General features: G+C 33.0%; 1 protein-coding gene across 1 annotated transcript in view; it reads left to right on the forward strand.

Moving 5' to 3' along the window:
• Positions 1-19,443, forward strand: part of LOC127723645 (transmembrane 9 superfamily member 1-like) — a 79,280-nt gene that overhangs the window by 28,926 nt on the left and 30,911 nt on the right. The window contains exon 4 of the mRNA XM_052230367.1: positions 19,304-19,408. Within this exon, the coding sequence (XP_052086327.1) occupies positions 19,304-19,408 (105 nt within the window). The remainder of the gene's footprint in view (positions 1-19,303; positions 19,409-19,443) is intronic.

The following is a 19,443-nucleotide window of genomic DNA, read 5'->3' on the forward strand; positions in this document are numbered from 1 at the left end:
CATATACACCGGTACTTGGTGTACAGAATGATTGTATTGTGTACTGTATAATGTACATGTCTGTCTGGCATGTATCATTTGACCTTGTCTTAATATTCATAGTCCATTTGTCAATGTTAAGTTTTTGTGTTTATGTCGGTATCTCAGATACTATAAGCCATTGATTATTACTATGCTATATATGTTGCGTATGGAATGATTGTAAGGTGTACAATTGTCTGTCTGTCAGAGTTTATATGACCGTAACCTCATTTTCTTGGTTCACTGGTCAAATTTTAGTTTTCCTTCTTTTGGTCTGTTACCCAGATACTATAAGCAATAATGTAAAGGTATAAACATTGATATCTGTCTTAGGGGTTCAGTTTTGACAGGTTCTAAATTTATGAGGGTCTAGATGGAGGGGCAGGGTGTCATTTTATAGTCTTTATTTTTTATGCCCCTGCCGTAGCGGAGGGGGCATTAAGTTTTACCCTTGTAGTCGTACGTCTGTACGTACGTATGTCCCAAAATTGGTTTCCATTCTCTAACTTTAGTTTGGCTCAACCAAATGTTATGAAACTTATACACAATGCTTATTACCACTAAACACAGATTAAATTTGAATTTTGGTGATGTCACTTTTACTGTTCTACAGTTATGCCCCTTTACAAATGGAAAAATTGATGAATTTCTTTAACTTTAGTTTACCTCAACCAAATGTTATGAAGTTTATACACAATGCGTATTACCACAAAACACAGATCAAGTTTGAATTTGGGTATCATCACTTTTACCATTCTAGAGTTATGCCCCTTTACAAATGGAAAATTGCTGAATTTTTATTGTGTTTGGTTTGACCCGGCCAGGGTTCGAAACCAGGACCTCTCACACTTGAGGCTAACATGAGACTACCGAGGCAGTCAACCTTACCCTCATTCATTGATATAAAGGGACTTTGAGCTAATATGCTTTAAACATGTTTCCAGATAAGTCGAGGTTAGGTTTAGAAAGGTTTCACTGTTGTATCAATTATTTAAACAATTTTTAAAAAAATCAAGTGCTTCCTTGAAATTGTCAGTTTTCTTTAAATTTATACTTAATGAAAACAAAACCACATTCTGTAAACTAATGAAGTTGTTATGATTTATTACTGTGAAAAAATAAAAAGTAAAATTATGAAATTTTATAGCATTATTTAAGTTAAAGAACTTTATATTGAACACTCAAATATATTATATAGTACTGGTGTATTAAACTGAAAAAAACAATTAAAAATCCTAGATGGCTATTATGACTGAATAGAAATTAAGCAAGTAGTTCCTGATAATCTAATTTTAAATTGCACATCATCTTTTCATTTTTCCACTAAAGAGAAAATTAATTTCTCCGACAGATTATTGAGAATTTCTTACAATATTTTTGCAGTATGTGAATATTTTTCATTTATATAAAAGGGAACAATAAATTTTCAAATGAAGTAATTTTTATGCTCCTCTAAGATAGTCAGTTTGTTCATTTGTCTGTCCCACAACAGATTAAAGTTTTGGTTTAAGGTAGCTATAGTTTACCCTGAAGTTGCTGTTCAAATCAACTTGAAACTAAGTACACTTGTTCATTAGGGGCCTCGGTGGCCAAGTGGTCTAAGTAGTTCTCCTACTGTAATCACTAGCCAGTCAACACTGAGGTTGTGAGTTCGAACCCTGCTCTTGCAGGTACACTCGACTCCAATCTTAATTGACTAGGATTGTCAGTTTTCCTATTGAAGGTCGTGGTTTTCTCCGGGCACTCCGGCTTCCTCCACCAATAAAAACTGACCGCCACGAAAAAGCCCAAAAGTGGTGCTTAAAAGTGGCGTTAAAACACCAACAATCAATCAATCACTTGTTCATTAATTAAGACGTTAACTTTTTAGAATATGTGCTAAATTGTGATATTTGACTCATATTTCCTGGTTAACTGAACATGGAAATGAGGTAGTGTAAAATTGGTACATTCTCAGTTTTAAAGTTTTGGTTTTTAAGTAACATTATAGTTTACCTTGATGTCATGGTGACAACAACTTGAATCTTTGTATACATTAAAAAAAAGAGACAACAACCCGACCAAAGAGCAGAAAATAGCCCAAGGCCACCAATGGGTCTTCAACACAGTGAGAAAATCCCGCACCCAGAGGCGGGCTTCAGCTGGCCCCTAAACAAAAATATATATGAACCAAAATTAAAAAAAACATACAAGACTAACAAAGGCCAGAGGTTCCTGACTTTGGACAGGCGCAAAAATGCGGCGGGGTTTAACATGTTTTGTGAGATCTCAACCCTACCCCTATGTTCATTTCTATATGAACTTTCTAAAACTAATGCCACAGTGTTCTTTGGGTCATAAATAAGTATTAGGCCTCTACAGACTCCTCATCTTTTCAGGGCCTTATAGCATATCTTCCTATGGTGCTATCTGAAAAGGTTTTATTATGGACTGTATTATAAATGAATAATTTTAGAGAAAAAATGCTTTTTGAAAACATTTTGGAGAAAACTGTCAGCCAAAGGATAGTGTTGACACAAAGCAGGGAATGGGTGTTTATGGGACACATATTCTTGATACTGCTGTTTTATAATAACATTATATCATTTATGTCACTCTGTACTATTTGTAAATATTGGGGAGATCATGTGACTGTGCCAAATGAAGGTGTTGACCCAGAGCAGGGCATTGGTATTCAATGGACATATTTTTTGTTACTCTTATTTTCAATAGCATTGTTCCATTTATGTTTATATTGTTTAAAAATATTGGGGAGAGCACTGTTCCAATTGTAGGTTTTGACTCCGAGAAGGGCATGGGTGTTCAACAGACACATATTCTTGATACTCCTTTTTACGCCTCGCTGTCACCAGAGGGGGCATTAAGTGTTACCCTTGTCTGTCCCAAAATTAGTTTCCATTCTCTTAACTTTAGTTTGCCTCAACTAGATGTTATGAAAATTATACACAATGCTTATTACCACATAACTCAGATTAAGTTCGAATTTGGGTGGTGTCACATTTATCGTTCTTGAGTTATGTCCCTTTATAACGTTATATGCAAGCAGGGGCATCATCTAAGTCCCATGGACACATATTCTCCATTTATTTTTTTTAATGTATAGCATTGTATCATTTATGTCTATACTGTTTAATAAAAATATTTGGGAGAGCATTGTCAGACAATTGAAAGTTTTGACACATTGCAGGACATGGGTGTTTAATGGACTCATATTCTTGTAACTCTTATTTTATAATAGCATTATATCATTTTGAATATGTTGGAGAGAACACTGTGCTAACTAAAGGTTTTGACCCAAAGCAAGGCATGGGTGTTCAATGGACACATATCCGTGTTGCTCCTGTATGTTTTATAATAGCATTATATCATTCATTTATGTCTGTAACAAATACTGTACAGAACCGTGTTGCATGATGTTTAAGCTTCCCATGTCTGAGGATAAGGTATCACCTTCAATCCTAATTAGATTAGTGTCAAAATTTATTGTAACTCAAAAATTTATGATTCTATTTAATCAAAATAAATATGAAATGAAATTGACGATTTAATGTCTGTTTAAGAGTCTGATATTGCTCTTCCATAATTCCAGAATCAATGGGATTAGGTAAGAAACCTTTCGAAGACGCATTTTTTTCTGTCTTTTTTAAGCAACTGGAGAGGATTTAACCCTCGATGATTAGTCTCATCAGCTGCTTCTCTATGGTGTGTTCAATCACCGAGTTGATCTGTTGAAACATGCAAAGCTTCTTATGGAACTTAATCGCTATCGTACTGCAAATTCCCGATTATCTTCTAACGAGTTGTTAATCTCCTTATCTCATAAAATTCAGTACAAAAAGCTGTAATTTTTCTTCTTCCCTGCAGGAGATAAGAAAGAAGTTTTAAGCCCTGTCTAATTTTAAGATGACGCTTTAGGTCATTGTCTTATAATTCATTTTGTTTTGACAGTAAAGTGCAGAAAAGGAAACAACCATTTTAAAAGTGAAATTATCGACCTTTAAAACATGCTTTACATTAATGCAAAATATGTTTACTTCAGAGAAGGAAACAAGCATTTGAAAGTCACATTTTCAACTTTAAAAGCAAATTGTACATTTATGCAAAACATATTTACTTTTATACACGTTCAGGTTTTTAACAATGTTGAAATACAGCTGGTATATTGAGACAAAATTTGTTATTTTAAACTGAAACTTTGAAATTAAGTTGACCAGTGCATTTGAATGATAATCATTGATATAAGAGGGCTTGGATGGGATTTACATTATAGAGAATAATGATGGAAAAAATGAATAGAAAAAATAGGTAAAAAAAATTACCTTGAAATTTAACCCATCCAAACACTCAGACTTCTTGGTTTTTTGTCTCACCTTGACAGAGTCAAAAAGCGAGACGTAGGTTTGCTGTTTCCTGCGGCCAGGGCCGCAGCGGTGTCAACAATGTATTAGTGTGTGATTAGGTCTAGTTTATGGTGAACCACTAGTGGTAGGTCAATGATATTTAGTATGCAGTTGTATTAGCATTGGCACATCTCATTACCATGGAGATTATTTGGCCCTGCCCCCTCAGTCATTTGACTTTGAAACTTTGCTTAGTTTACATGTATTAGTTTGTGATTAGGTCAGTTTATGGGGAACCACTAGTGGTAGGTCAATGATATTTGGTATGCAGTTGTATAAACATTGGCATATCTCATTTCCATGGAGATTATTTGGTCCTTACCCCTGAGTCATGGTCTATTGACTTTGAAACTTTTGCTTAGTTTACATTTATTAGTTTGTGATTAGGTCAGTTTAAGATGAACCACTAATGTTAAGTCAATGATATTCGGTATGCAAATGTATTGGCATTTGCAAGTTTCATTCCATGGAGATTATATAACCCCACCCCCTCATTATGGTTCATTGACTTTGAAACTTTTACATAGTGCACAAATTAATGTTTGTGTTTAGGTTTGTTTAAGGGAGAGACTTATGATAAGTCAATAGTATTTGGTATGCAGTTGTATTAGCATTGGCACATCTCATTCCCATGGAGATTGTTTAGCCATGTACCTTCAATATTTGCATAACTTACATGTTAAAGCATTGCTATTTTAATTTCATCATTTGCATTATCAAAATAACAAATAGGCGAGACATATCTCTGTGTTAACAGTTTATTTTTCCTACAAACAGGGTAAAATATTTTGCCCCGTAACACCCATTTTTCTTTTCATATAAGACTTCATTAGCTCATAAAAGGTCATTTACCAAAATTTTAACAGATTCTAGATTTTTTTTCTTTTGATTTGAGACCCAAATAATTCAAATGCAATTAAAAGGTAAAATGCCGAGTCAGCCTTTTCCTGCCATTTATTAAAAATTAGATATCTCGAAAAGGAGCTCCATAACCTATCAGTAATTTTAAGTATCAATTTTAAATTCTAATTTTTTTTTAAATTTCACCTAAGTACAGCCTTAAGTCAATAAGGCAGCAACCAAAGGACATAAAATAACCAAAAGAGTGCTAGAGGGCAACATACAGATTCAAAAGAGTGCTAAAGAATAACATACAGTTTCAAAAGAGTGCTAGAGGGCAACACACAGTTTCAAAAGAGTGCTAGAGAGCAACATACAGTTTCAAAAGAGTGCTAGAGGGCAACATACAGTTTCAAAAGAGTGCTAGAGGGCAACATACAGTTTCAAAAGAGTGCTAAAGGGCAATATACAGTTTCAAAAGAGTGCTAGAGGGCAATATATAGTTTCAAAAGAGTGCTAAAGGGCAATATACAGTTTCAAAAGAGTGCTAGAGGGCAATATACAGTTTCAAAAGAGTCCTAAAGGGCAATATACAGTTTCAAAAGAGTGCTAAAGGGCAACATACAGTTTCAAAAGAGTGCTAGAGGGCAACATACAGTTTCAAAAGAGTGCTAGAGGGCAACATACAGTTTCAAAAGAGTGCTAGAGGGCAACATACAGTTTCAAAAGAGTGCTAGAGAGCAACATACAGTTTCAAGAATAGATAGGAATTTATACAAATATGAAGCTCTAAAATATAAAAGGTGATTAGATTTCAAAAGAAACAATTTGTCAATTAGTTAAATTTATTCAAAACTTAGATATGGGACAGTTTAGACAATAACATACTGTGGATTCAAAGATATTCATGGGATACCAATTTTCGTCGATTTGTTTGGTTCAGGTAAACCACCAGTTTTGATGTTCAACGAAGTAAAAATGTTCTATAGGTTTGTTTGCAGACTTTAAAAAGATGTCAAATATTCGTGAAAATACAATTTTCCATTGACTACGAAAATTGGTACCAACACAAATAGATAAATTCACTGTATTGTATTAGACACTTGTTCGTAGTTGAAGTCAGTTTGTTGACCTCCAAATATCTTTTGGGTGTTTTTTGTCATTGGTTTGCTGTCTTAATGATGTATATCCAACATCTTCTTTTATTCTTTGGATAATTGGTTACTAATAATGTAACTGTAAACTGGTTCAACTTAGAAAATTATACCATTTCTGAATATCTTTATTTGGTGCTCAGGGTAAGGATAGGGTGTTAAACTCCAACAAATAAATATTACTGTGGATTCACTGGATTAACTGGATTAACTGGATTAACAATCTTATTGGTGGTATACCAATTTTCATGGATTTCATGGGTGTAGGTGTACCATGAATTTAAATATTCTACAAATTACAAGTTTCCTCCATAGGTTTGTATGCAGACTTTTAACAATGAGAAAAACCATTACAGTATAATCTGCTATAAAAGGCCTTGACACAAAAAATGTGAAACAATTTAAAGGATAGAATTGAGAATGGAAACATGGAATGTGTCAAAAAGACAACAACCCTACCAAAGAACTAACATTCTAATTGATAACAAAACAATTTACGAAAAACAAATGTGACAGACATGAATTAACGACAACCTATGAACTATAGGTTCCTGACTTTGGTACAAGCACATGAAGAAAATGGCGTGGTTAAACATGTTTGTTAGCTCTCAACCTTCCCCTAACTTAAGACAGTAGTGTTACAGCACAGAATAAGAAGATTACATTTTTGAATTAAAAAAAATGAAAAAAGGGGGGAATATTTTGATGAGACAAAAAACTAGGTAAAGATTGAAAAAATTCAACTCAAGCTTACTGTATGGTCTTTGGCAATGAGCAATTCAAGTATAGGGCTTAAAAAGGCCCATAAAATCTGTTATCATACAAACGAAACTAAAAATCTGTGTCATAACAAAACTATGATATGGTATTTAATCTAAAATTTTGATCATTTCATTATAAAGTCAAAATTTATGACTCTTTTAATTAATTCAAAAAAAGTAGGAAATGAATTTGAGGATTTCATTTCTGTTAATTGCTCTTCCAGAATAGTCTATATCAAAAGTTTACAACAAAACATTTAGTACTTTTAGGTTTCATTGTCAAATCCTTTACATTTCCGTGTCATCATGCCGTGTTAGAAATCAACATATTACTTTTCCTATTATTTAATCAGCGGTGATTCCCTCATCTTTGACGTTAAGCTGGCTTTTGTTTTTATCATCTTGAAATCAGATTGCAAAGAATTATCAGAAAAAATGCAAATTGAAAGGGATTAGAGATTACACGAATGTCATCTGACGTGAGAGATCAACTCCTGTCGTACTGGGCTTCACTGATATTTTAATGTAACTTAAAGAAGATTGGAACACATTTAATTTACACCTACTGGTAGTTGAAACTCTTAGAAAATTATCTTAGAAAACATTGACTTTAACATTACATTGTTTTTCATTGATATTTTATTGTTATACCCATGCAATGTATAATTAGTTTTATAAATTTAAAAACTTAAGATATTAAGAAGTTTTAAACTATTTCCAGCTTAAAACTTATATTTTAATATTTTCTTTGGAAGACTATTCCCAAAAGGACCTTCATGACTGACGATTTTAATGCTTTGAAATGAGAATTTACGTTGTACTGTTTTCCATATAAAGTTTTGAGGGCTAATTCTGCAACAGCTTTATGTGTTATTTGATTGTGCAATCAAATTGCATTGACTTTATATTCATTTGTAATATACAGTTACTGAAACTTTCATATCTTATTGTTTGTGAGGTTGATAATCATAGTTTCTGTAGTTCTGTAGAGTTTTATTTTATGACATCAATAAAGAATACAGGTTTGTGGAATTTTTACATTGTCTTCTTCAGATTCAAAATTGATGGTTTTCACACAAAAATATTTCATTTGGAACAGTTTTTATACGACCGCAAAAAAATTTTGTGGTCGTATATTGGTATGACGTTGGCGTCGTCGGCGTCCGGCGTCGTCGTCGTCGTCGTCGTCCGGCGTCGTCGTCCGAATACACATTGGTTTTCGCACTCTAACTTTAGTTTAAGTGAATGGATCTTTTTGAAATTTTACCATAAGGTTAAATACCACAAAAGGAAGGTTGGGATTGATTTTGGGGGTTATGGTACCAACAGTTAAGGAATTAGGGGCCAAAAAGGGGCCAAAAATAAGCATTTTCTAGTTTCCAGACAATAACTGTGAAACGGTGTATGGATCTCTCTGAAATTATACTACAAGTTTCCATACCACAAAGGCATGGTTAGGATTTGCTTTGGGGGGTTATGGCTCAAACCGTTTAGGAATTAGGGGCAAAAAAGGGTGAAAAACAAGGTTGTCCTGGTTAATGGACAAATACTTTAGTACAAAACATAATTTAAAGCAGTGTAAGGGAGATAAATCAAATACATCATTGAAATTATCTCCCTTACACTGCTTTTAAATTATGTATAAAGTAATGGTTAATGAACAATAAAGATAATTTAAAACAGTGTAAGGGAGGTAATCCAAATACAACGTTTTGGTTACTTCCCTTACACTGCTTTTAAATTATGTTTAAAGCAATGCATATTTATAAAGGAAGACCAGTAAAAATATCTGCAAATGTTGCATCTTTTTTTTTACAAAAAAATCCATATGAAAGATTTGACACTATATTTTTAATTCTATTATAAAATAGATTAAGTTAGCACTATGGTAAATTTAAATGGGTAATGATGGTTGCCAACTCCATTGGAAATTTGAATTGAGATTTTGACCATATCTTGAGGGAAAGAATTTTTTGGGGGAAAAAAGGAGGGGGGGGATAAAAAGAAATTGTGGGGGGTCAATTTTTTCTCATTTCAGATTTCAGAAATTAAAAAGAATTATTCTTCAAATATTTTTTTTTTTTTCAAATTTCAAATATTGAAAAATTTCAAGAAGTAATCTTTAATTGCACAGTATGGCGCATTAGATTTGTAAAATCTTTGATCACATTTATTTATTTGTTATGCCGAATCTAACAGTGTATTTAGATTTTTAATTTTGGGTCCAGTTTTCAAATTGGTCTACATTAAGGTCCAAAGGGTCCAAAATTAAACTTTGTTTGATTTTAACAAAAATTGAATTCTTGGGGTTCTTTGATATGCTGAATCTAAACATGTGTTTAGATTTTTGATTATGGGTCCAGTTTTCAAGTTGGTCCAAATTGGGGTCCAAAATTAAACTTTGTTTGATTTCAACAAAAATTGAATATATGGGGTTCTTTGATATGCTGAATCTAACCATGTATTTAGATTTTTTATTTGTGGACCCCGTTATCAAATTGGTTCATATTGAGGTCAAAAGGGTCCAAAATTAAACTTTGTTTGATTTCATCTAAAATTGAATTATTAGGGTTCTTTGATATTCCAAATCTAACCGTGTATTTAGATTTTTAATTTTGGGTCCTGTTTTTTAAATTGGTCTACATTAAGGTCCAAAGGGTCCAAAATTAAACTTAGTTTGATTTTAACAAAAATTGAGTTCTTGGGGTTCTTTGATATGCTGAATCTAAACATGTGTTTATATTTTTGATTATGGGCCCAGTTTTCAAGTTGGTCCAAATTGGGGTCCAAAATTAAACTTTGTTTGATTTCAACAAAAATTGAATATATGGGGTTCTTTGATATGCTGAATCTAACCATGTATTTAGATTTTTTATTTGTGGACCCCGTTATCAAATTGGTTCATATTGAGGTCAAAAGTGTCCAAAATTAAACTTTGTTTGATTTCATCTAAAATTGAATTATTAGGGTTCTTTGATATTCCAAATCTAACCGTGTATTTAGATTTTTAATTTTGGGTCCTGTTTTTTAAATTGGTCTACATTAAGGTCCAAAGGGTCCAAAATTAAACTTAGTTTGATTTTAACAAAAATTGAGTTCTTGGGGTTCTTTGATATGCTGAATCTAAACATGAGTTTATATTTTTGATTATGGGCCCAGTTTTCAAGTTGGTCCAAGATAGGGTCCAGTATTTAAACTTTGTTTGATTTCAACAAAAATTGAATATATGGGGTTCTTTGATATGCTGAATCTAACCATGTATTTAGATTTTTGATTATGGGCCCAGTTTTCAAGTTGGTCCAAATTGGGGTCCAAAATTAAACTTTGTTTGATTTCATCAAAAATTGAATTATTGGGGTTCTTTGATATGCCAAATCTAACCGTGTATTTAGATTTTTAATTTGGGTCCCGTTTTTTTTAAATTGGTCTTCATTGAGGTCCAAAGGGTCCAAAATTAAACTTATTTTGATTTTAACAAAAATTGAATTCTTGGGGTTCTTTGATATGCTGAATCTAAACATGTGTTTAGATTTTGGATTATGGGCCCAGTTTTCAAGTTGGTCCAAGTTGGGGTCCAAAATTAAACTTTTTTTGATTTCAACAAAAATTGAATATATGGGGTTCTTTGATATGCTGAATCTAACCATGAATTTAGATTTTTTATTTGTGGACCCCGCTATCAAATTGGTTCATATTGAGGTCAAAAGGGTCCAAAATTAAACTTTGTTTGATTTCATCAAAAATTGAATTATTGGGGTTCTTTGATATGCCAAATCTAACCGTGTATTTAGATTTTTAATTTTAAGTCCTGTTTTTTAAATTGGTCTACATTAAGGTCCAAAGGGTCCAAAATTAAACATAGTTTGATTTTAGCAAAAATTGAATTCTTGGGGTTCTTTGATATGCTGAATCTAAACATGTGTTTAGATTTTTGATTATGGGCCAAGTTTTCAAGTTTGTCCAAGTTGGGGTCCAAAATTAAACTTTGTTTGATTTTAACAAAAATTGAATATATGGGGTTCTTTGATATGCTGAATCTAACCATGTATTTTGATTTTGGACATTGGACCATAATAGGTAAATTAAAAAAATTCAAGTTCTTAGACCACATTCTTTCTGTGTCAGAAACCTATGCTGTGTCAAATATTTAATAACAATCCAAATTCAGAGCTGTATCAAGCTTGAATGTTGTGTCCATACTTGCCCCAACTGTTCAGGGTTCGACCTCTGCGGTCGTATCAAGCTGCGCCCCAGCGAAGCATTTTATTAAGAGTTGGAGTATAAAGAGAACAACCATACATTGTCTCAAAACATAGAAAAATATGCAAAGCCTTGCATTCTACCTGTTTCTAAGCCTTGTACAAATACATTTTATATTTCTGGACAATGTATATGGTTTTTTCTGGACAATGTATATGGTTTTATCTGGACAATGTGTATGGTTTTTTCTGGACAATGTATATGGTTTTTTCTGGACAATGTATATGGTTGTTTCTGGACAATGTATATGGTTGTTTCTGGACAATGTATATGGTTTTTTCTGGACAATGTATATGGTTTTTTCTGGACAATGTATATAGTTTTTTCTGGACAATGTATATGGTTTTTTCTGGACAATGTATATGGTTTTTTCTGGACAATGTATATGGTTTTTTCTGGACAATGTATATGGTTTTTACTGGACAATGTATATGGTTTTTTCTGGACAATGTATATGGTTTTTTCTGGACAATGTATATGGTTTTTTCTGGACAATGTATATGGTTTTTACTGGACAATGTATATGGTTTTCTGGACAATGTATATGGTTTTTTCTGGACAATGTATATGGTTTTTTCTGGACAATGTATATGGTTTTTTCTGGACAATGTATATGGTTTTTACTGGACAATGTATATGGTTTTTTCTGGACAATGTATATGGTTTTTTCTGGACAATGTATATGGTTTTTACTGGACAATGTATATGGTTTTCTGGACAATGTATACGGTTTTTTCTGGACAATGTATATGGTTTTTTCTGGACAATGTATATGGTTTTTTCTGGACAATGTATATGGTTTTTACTGGACAATGTATATGGTTTTTTCTGTACAATGTATATGGTTTTTTCTGGACAATGTATATGGTTTTTACTGGACAATGTATATGGTTTTCTGGACAATGTATATGGTTTTTTCTGGACAATGTATATGGTTTTTACTGGACAATGTATATGGTTTTCTGGACAATGTATATGGTTTTTTCTGGACAATGTATATGGTTTTTTCTGGACAATGTATATGGTTTTTTCTGGACAATGTATATGGTTGTTTTATATATACATCTGTACTACACTAACCAATTACTGTAAATTAATAAAGTATTATAAGAATAAGGAGATGTGGTATGAATGCAAATGAGATATATATCCACCAGAGTTCAAATGACAAAGATAATGGCAATAATATGTCATCTTACCGCCTTCCATAATGAGAACAACACATACCATATAGGCAGCTATAAAAGGTGGCCTTCAGCTGTTGTCAGCTCTTTGGTCGGGTTGTTGTCTCTTTGACATATTCCCCATTTCCATTCTCAATTTTAGCTATAAAAGGCCCTGACATGAAAAATGTGGAACAATTCAAACTGGAGAAAACAAACAGCCTAATTTATAACAATAAAAATAAGAAGATGTGGTATGATTGCCAATGAGACAACTCTCCACAAGAGACCAAATTACACAAAAATTAACAACTATAGGTCACCCTAGAGCCTTCAACAATGAGCAAAGAAACTTACAAAAAACAAATATAACATAACCAATGACAATCAGAGAATTACAGGCTCTTGACCTGGCTCTGTGTTGAAGACTGTACTTTGACCTATAATGGTTTAATTTTATAAATTTTGACTTGGATGGAGAGTTGTCTCATTGGCAATCATACCACATCTTCTTATATCTATGTAAAGAATGTGGTGGAGTTAAACATGGTTGTGAGCGCTCAACCCTCCCCTAACCTAGAACTGTGATTGTAACATTACATTAGCCTTTATTTCTAATTATCACTGTTAATCAGTTGACTAAATGCCACTACAGCTGAAGATCATCTTGTTGTTTCCATGTACCCACCTTGGGCATCCTGCCTCTGTGCAGAGATTTTTTTAGGATGTTCGCTGCTCTTGTTTTTGACTTTTTCTGGAGATACATTTTTGTACTTAATTATCATAGATTTTTGCTCTGTTTTCCTACTAGTATGTATTCTAGAATGTAAATGTTGCAAGGACACATATTTTCACACTGTTGTGGGTGTCTAAAAAATACCATACACACAGTTTTTATCATCAAATATTGATAAAAAGTGTATATCAGAACAATGTTGTCAAAAAATCTTGTTACACAAATAAATTTAAAAAGTAACCAGGAAGTGTTTTAATCCCTTCACTTTGACATATTACTGTGGATTCATTGTTATTCGTTGGATACTAATTTTCGTGGATTTTGTTCAGCAAGCTACAAATTTTCTTTAAGAATGTATGCATAAATTGTTAAAACCACAAAATCAAATATCCACGAAAATGTAAGTTTTTTCGTCAATCCAGGAAAATTGGTACCATGCAATGAAAACAAATGAATCCTCAGTTATAAAAGACATTATTTCATTAAACTGGTTCCAAGCTATGATCTCCATGTTAAATCTTATAGAGACATTACTTGGAAATTAACCAGTGTAGAAACATTTGGATACTAGGCCAAATAAATTCTCAGGAAGACTCAAAAGTAAAGAGGGGAAGGTGGAAATATTTAGAATTTAAGTATAAGCTTAAACCGTAAGAAATTGAAGGTATAATAAAAGTTGAAAAAACCCTATGTTTTGACCCTTTATATAAAAAAAAGTAGTGGATGTGAAAATCCATTCCAGGAATATTATGATTTTTTATAAAACTTCATAGTAAAAGTGACACAGTTTAAACGTACAATAATTCCAATAGAAAATTATAAATTTTTTCAATACCTATGTTCAGTAGATCACGATCAATGAATTTATTAACAAAACAAATGGAATAGTATATTAACGCATTTAATGGTGTTAATATTTTTATGTATCAATACTGTTGTTTTCTCCAGTTTACAATAAAAATGTTGTTATTTATCAAAGACACAGCTTCTGTTATCAGTTTGTGAATGAATTTTACTTTTATAAGTCAGGTGAAACTAAAATGAATTTTCTAGAACTCACCTGCTCAATATGAAAATATTGTCTGTAATTTGATTGTTTCACAATAAAGATTGTGTGTTTGTTTGTTGATGTTTTATGAAAGCCACTTTCAGCTTTCTTGGCTTTATAATGGCAATTTGTTTTTACCTGCGTCACTGAAGGCAGAAGCAGGTTTCTGCTGTTGTCTGTTCTATGGTCGGGTTGTTGTCTCTTTGACACATTCCCCATTTCCATTCTCAATTTTATTTGTAACTGCTGAACTCCATTCATCTGGTTTTCTGTCTGTCTGTCCACCAGAAAACTTTGGCTTTTGTGAAAGGGAATCATTTAGTATATGGTTTGCAATTTTTATGCCCCACTTAGGGGCATTATGTTTTTAGGTCTGTGTGTCCGTTGTCCGTCCATTCGTCCGTCTGTCGATATTTTGAAATTTTACAACACTCATTGTATAAGGAAAATTTTCATCAGAAGTATTCTTGGCTTCTATGATACGGAATGATTAAATATTTAGTCTGCAGCTTGATAATGTTGAGTTGTAGCGAATAAGCAATTTTTACATCTGCTGTGTAGCCACTTCCTGTTTGCCGATATTTTGAAATCTAACAACACTCATTGTATAAGGAAATTTTTTGTCAAAGTTTCTTGGCTCTTATTGAAGTGAATGATTATATATTTGTCTGGGACTGATAAGTTATGCTCCTGAATACTTGTAACCTCAATCAATTGCATGCACTGACACAGTCCAGACCTGGTATTGGTCTTGTTATTGGTTGGGGGAGCCGGAGTACCTTGAGAGAATCACAGATGAACTGGCAATCATTGTCAGTTAAGATCTGAGTCAAACATACTCGTCAAGAGAAGTGTTCAAACTTACTCGTCAAAGAGAATGGTTCAAACTTACAACCTCAGAGTTGATAGACTAGTGATCACTGTATTGTAGATGAACTTTTTAGACCACTTGACCATCGATGCCCCAACCAACAAAAAAAAAAAGGAGAAGTCATTATGTAATTGATGGGTTTTTATTAGTTCACCACTGGCCCAATAATCTTCTCCTGAAACAAGTTGGCCAATTGGAAGTGAAAGCATTATATGGAGTCTGAGCCTTATTTATAGGTCTTCCCTTCTCCCTGTTTTATAGCTCTATAAACGTGTAGTGACCACTAATAGTATCAATTATGCAAGATTCCCCCCTTCAAATTAGATAGATATGCCAACACCTTAGAGGACACAAAATTAGCAACAAATCAAGTACAATATGTGTCTGTGGAGTGATGTTATCCAATGCTACACAATGTGACATCATCTGCAATTGTTGACCTTTATCCCCTACCCTTGATTTTCATTCTGTTGTGAACCCTTGGAACCAAACCTGGCCACAATCGTCCTTGAGGTATCTGGTTTAAAAGATGTGTCTAATTACCCCGCTTGCTAACCAAAGCTAAAAATAAAACATAGGGATAAAATACAAGTATTGTCTATTATTTCAAAAACTTAGTACTGTATATAGATAGAAAAATCCAACAGGGTATAAAATGATTGAAAAGTCAAGATCTACCCTGTTGTCTGTCAATTCTGATCAACATGGACAATGTTGATCAAAATTGACAGACTGAGTTTTTGCCCTTAAATGATGATTTATACCATTTCTTTTGTTTTTTAATGCCCCCGCCGTAGTGGAGGGGGCATAAAGTTTTACCCTTGTCCATCTATACTTCTGTACGTCCCGAAATTGGTTTCCGTTCTCTAACTGTAGTTTGCCTCAACCAAATGTTATGAATCTTGTACACAATGCTTATTGTCACAAAACACAGATCAAGTTTGAATTTTGGTAGTGTCACTTTTACCATTCTAGAGTTATGCCCCATTTCCGTTCTCTAACTTGAGTATGCCTCTATCAAATGTTATGAAACTTATACACTATGCTTATTACCAAAAAACTCAGATCAAGTACAAATTTGGGTAGAGTCACTCTGACAGTTCTTGAGTTATGTCCCTTTATAACTTGGAAAATTGCAAAGCTTGAGCTGGGGCACTCGTGTCCTCAGACACATTCTTCTTTTATTTCTGTATTTGACTGATAAATGGACTTAATTATTAAAGTTTTCCCAAACAAGGGCAGAGACATGCTGATTCCTTCTATCTAGGGCCCATACACCCTGCAACATCTAAGGGCATCACAGTTTTTATGCCCCCGCCGCTAGGGGAAGGGGGCATTAAGTGGTACCCTTGTCCGTCCGGCTGTCCGTACATCCCCAAAATTGGTTTCTGTTCTCTAACTTTAGTTTGCCTCCACCAAATGTTATAAAACTTATAAATGCTTATTACCACAAAACACAGATCAAGTTCGAAATTGGGTGGCGTCACTTTTACCATTCATGAGTTATGCCCCTTTATAAACATAAAAACTGCTGAATTTTTCGTTTCCATTTTCTAACTAGTGTGCCTCAACCAAATGTTATGAAATTTATACACAATGCTTATTACCACAAAACACAGATCATGATCGAAATTGGATGGCGTCACTTTTACTGTTCATGAGTTATGCCCCTTTATAAACATAAAAAATGCTGAATTATTCGTTTCTGTTTTCTAACTTTAGTTTGCCTCAACCAAATGTTATGAAACTTATACACAATGCTTATTACCAGAAAACACAGATCAAGTTTGAATTTGAGTGTTTCACTTTTACCGTGCTATAGTAATGGGCCTTTACAAATATTGAAAAATTGCTGTATTTTTCGTTTCCGTTCTCTAACTTAAGTTTGCCTCAACCAAATGTTATGAAACTTATACACAATGCTTATTACCAGAAAACTCAGATCAAGTTCGAATTTAGGTGGGGTCACTTTTACCTTTCTTGATTTATGTTCCTTTATAACATTATATGCAAGCGGGGGAATCATCTGTGTTCCATGGACACATTCTCCATTTATTTTTACATTTAACATTCAGATTCAGTCTAAGGTTAAAGTTTTTCAGTCATCAATAACTTTGTCCAATCATCATGGAATTTTACCTAAGTTGGACAGAAGTATTTTCATGATCAAAAGTCAGTATCTAGAGCAAAATAATGATGGTACTTTTTTTATTTTTCAGTACTTTACTGATAAAAGGACTTAGTTTTTAGTAAAGATAACAAGTAATTACACTTTGGGGTTAATTTTTATTACATATCAAGTACTTTGTCAAACCTGCATAGAATTTTATGAATCTTTGGCAGAAGCTTTTTTATGAAATAAAATACACATATACCGGTACTTAAGAAAGGAAGACATGTATTTTTCAGTTTTACTATAAAGAAATAGTTAAAAACTACAGAAATGTAAAATGAACGAAGTTCATGTTTGGTCAAGCAGTACGGCATTGGAATGCATTTGCAATACATAAATCTATAGGTCATGTAAGTTCATGCATTACCTTATTGGCATAAGCAATACACAAAAGTAGTCCGGCAGTGGGCGGAGCCTAAAGAGATAAACGTATAGTATACAATTATAGCACAGCGATTATCTGCTGGGTTGTTAATATTATATGCTTATAGGACACCCAATCGCAGGATATAAACATTTAAAGGTTACTTCATGCACAAACTGACAAAGTAAATATTTATTAAATAACAACATGTATATGCAAACTGATAAAAAAAATCTGACAGTTTTTATACCTCCTCTGTGCAAACAAAAGTATTGATTGTATTTTATAAACTGAAATTCGACGTCTAGATAAGGTTACAAATTTATGAAATATTAATGCATTGAAAAAGAAATTACACACACTGGTAGGTCATTTGGTTGCCATTTGAAATGGTGCAGCTGCTTCCTGTAACTTTAAATATGCTCTGCTTACGATTGTATATAGCATTATGTTTTGTGGTCTGTGAGTCCGTTTCTCCATCTGTCCAATATCAGGTTAAAGTTTTTGTTGAGGTTAGTTTGGGGTCACATTATCTTGATGATGATGATGATGGCTGTTTAACATCCAGTGGCAAATTAAAATGCATATTATGAACAAGAACAAGGTTTTTAGTCCCCTACAGACGAAGTCGAAGGGGACTTTAGGTTTGCACACCGTCCGTCTGTCTGTCTGTCTGTCCTTCTGTCAGTCCGGCAAATCAGATTTCCACACTTTTTTTCTTCATGCTTGAAGATATTGATTTGATATTGGTATATTGTTTTATCATAACAAGTTACAGATCAAGTTCGAATTTTGTTTTGGTCTGATAATTTTGTGCAGAGTTATAGTCCTTTGACTTAAAAAAATTCACTCAAATATTCAGTTATCCACACTTTTTTTCGTCATTCTTGAAGATATTGATTTAATAATTGGTACATTGTTTTATCATGACAAGTTACAGATCAAGTTCGAATTTTGTTCCGATCTGATGATTTCTTGCAGAGTTATGGTCCTTGGACTTAGAAAATTCACTCAAATAATCCGTTTTCCGCACTTTTTTTCGTCATGCTTGAAGATATTGATACTCTCAGAATGCTTGTTATTAATGCCAACAATGCGACTGGTTGAGTGTCGCAAAAATAAGAACTCCGCATTCAGATCTCTGATCCAAATTTGGTATGCAGATTTTCCTGAAATCGAAATAATTAATCTAGCATTTTTGTCTATTCCTCAGAAGTCGTAATAATAAATGCCCGCAATAATTTCTGAATTACAGTTTTGAATTCTTGTTTAATTAAGAATTATGAGAGGCCTTTTTAAAAATTTGATACTGGAAATTCAGAAATTATTGCGAGGTTTTTATTCATGCAAATAATGCGACTGGATGAGTATCACAACAATAAGAACTTGATTCTGAATTCGATGCATAGGTCTATATGCAGATTTTCCTGAATTGCATTTTTGTTCATTCTTTAAAAATCAGAATAATAAATACATTGATGTAATATGAGATGGTTTTTTTTCTACTTTCAGGTGATTCCGATAAGAAAGAATTGTGTAAGGTGACATTTACAGAACAAGATTTACAGCTATTACGTGATGCTATTGAAGATCTCTATTACTTTGAATTTGTTATAGGTAAAAAATAAATTAGTTTCAAATTTATCTGATTA

The sequence above is a fragment of the Mytilus californianus genome, unplaced genomic scaffold, assembly GCF_021869535.1.
Source record: "Mytilus californianus isolate M0D057914Y unplaced genomic scaffold, xbMytCali1.0.p SCAF_13, whole genome shotgun sequence".
Taxonomy (NCBI): Eukaryota; Metazoa; Mollusca; class Bivalvia; order Mytilida; family Mytilidae; genus Mytilus; species Mytilus californianus.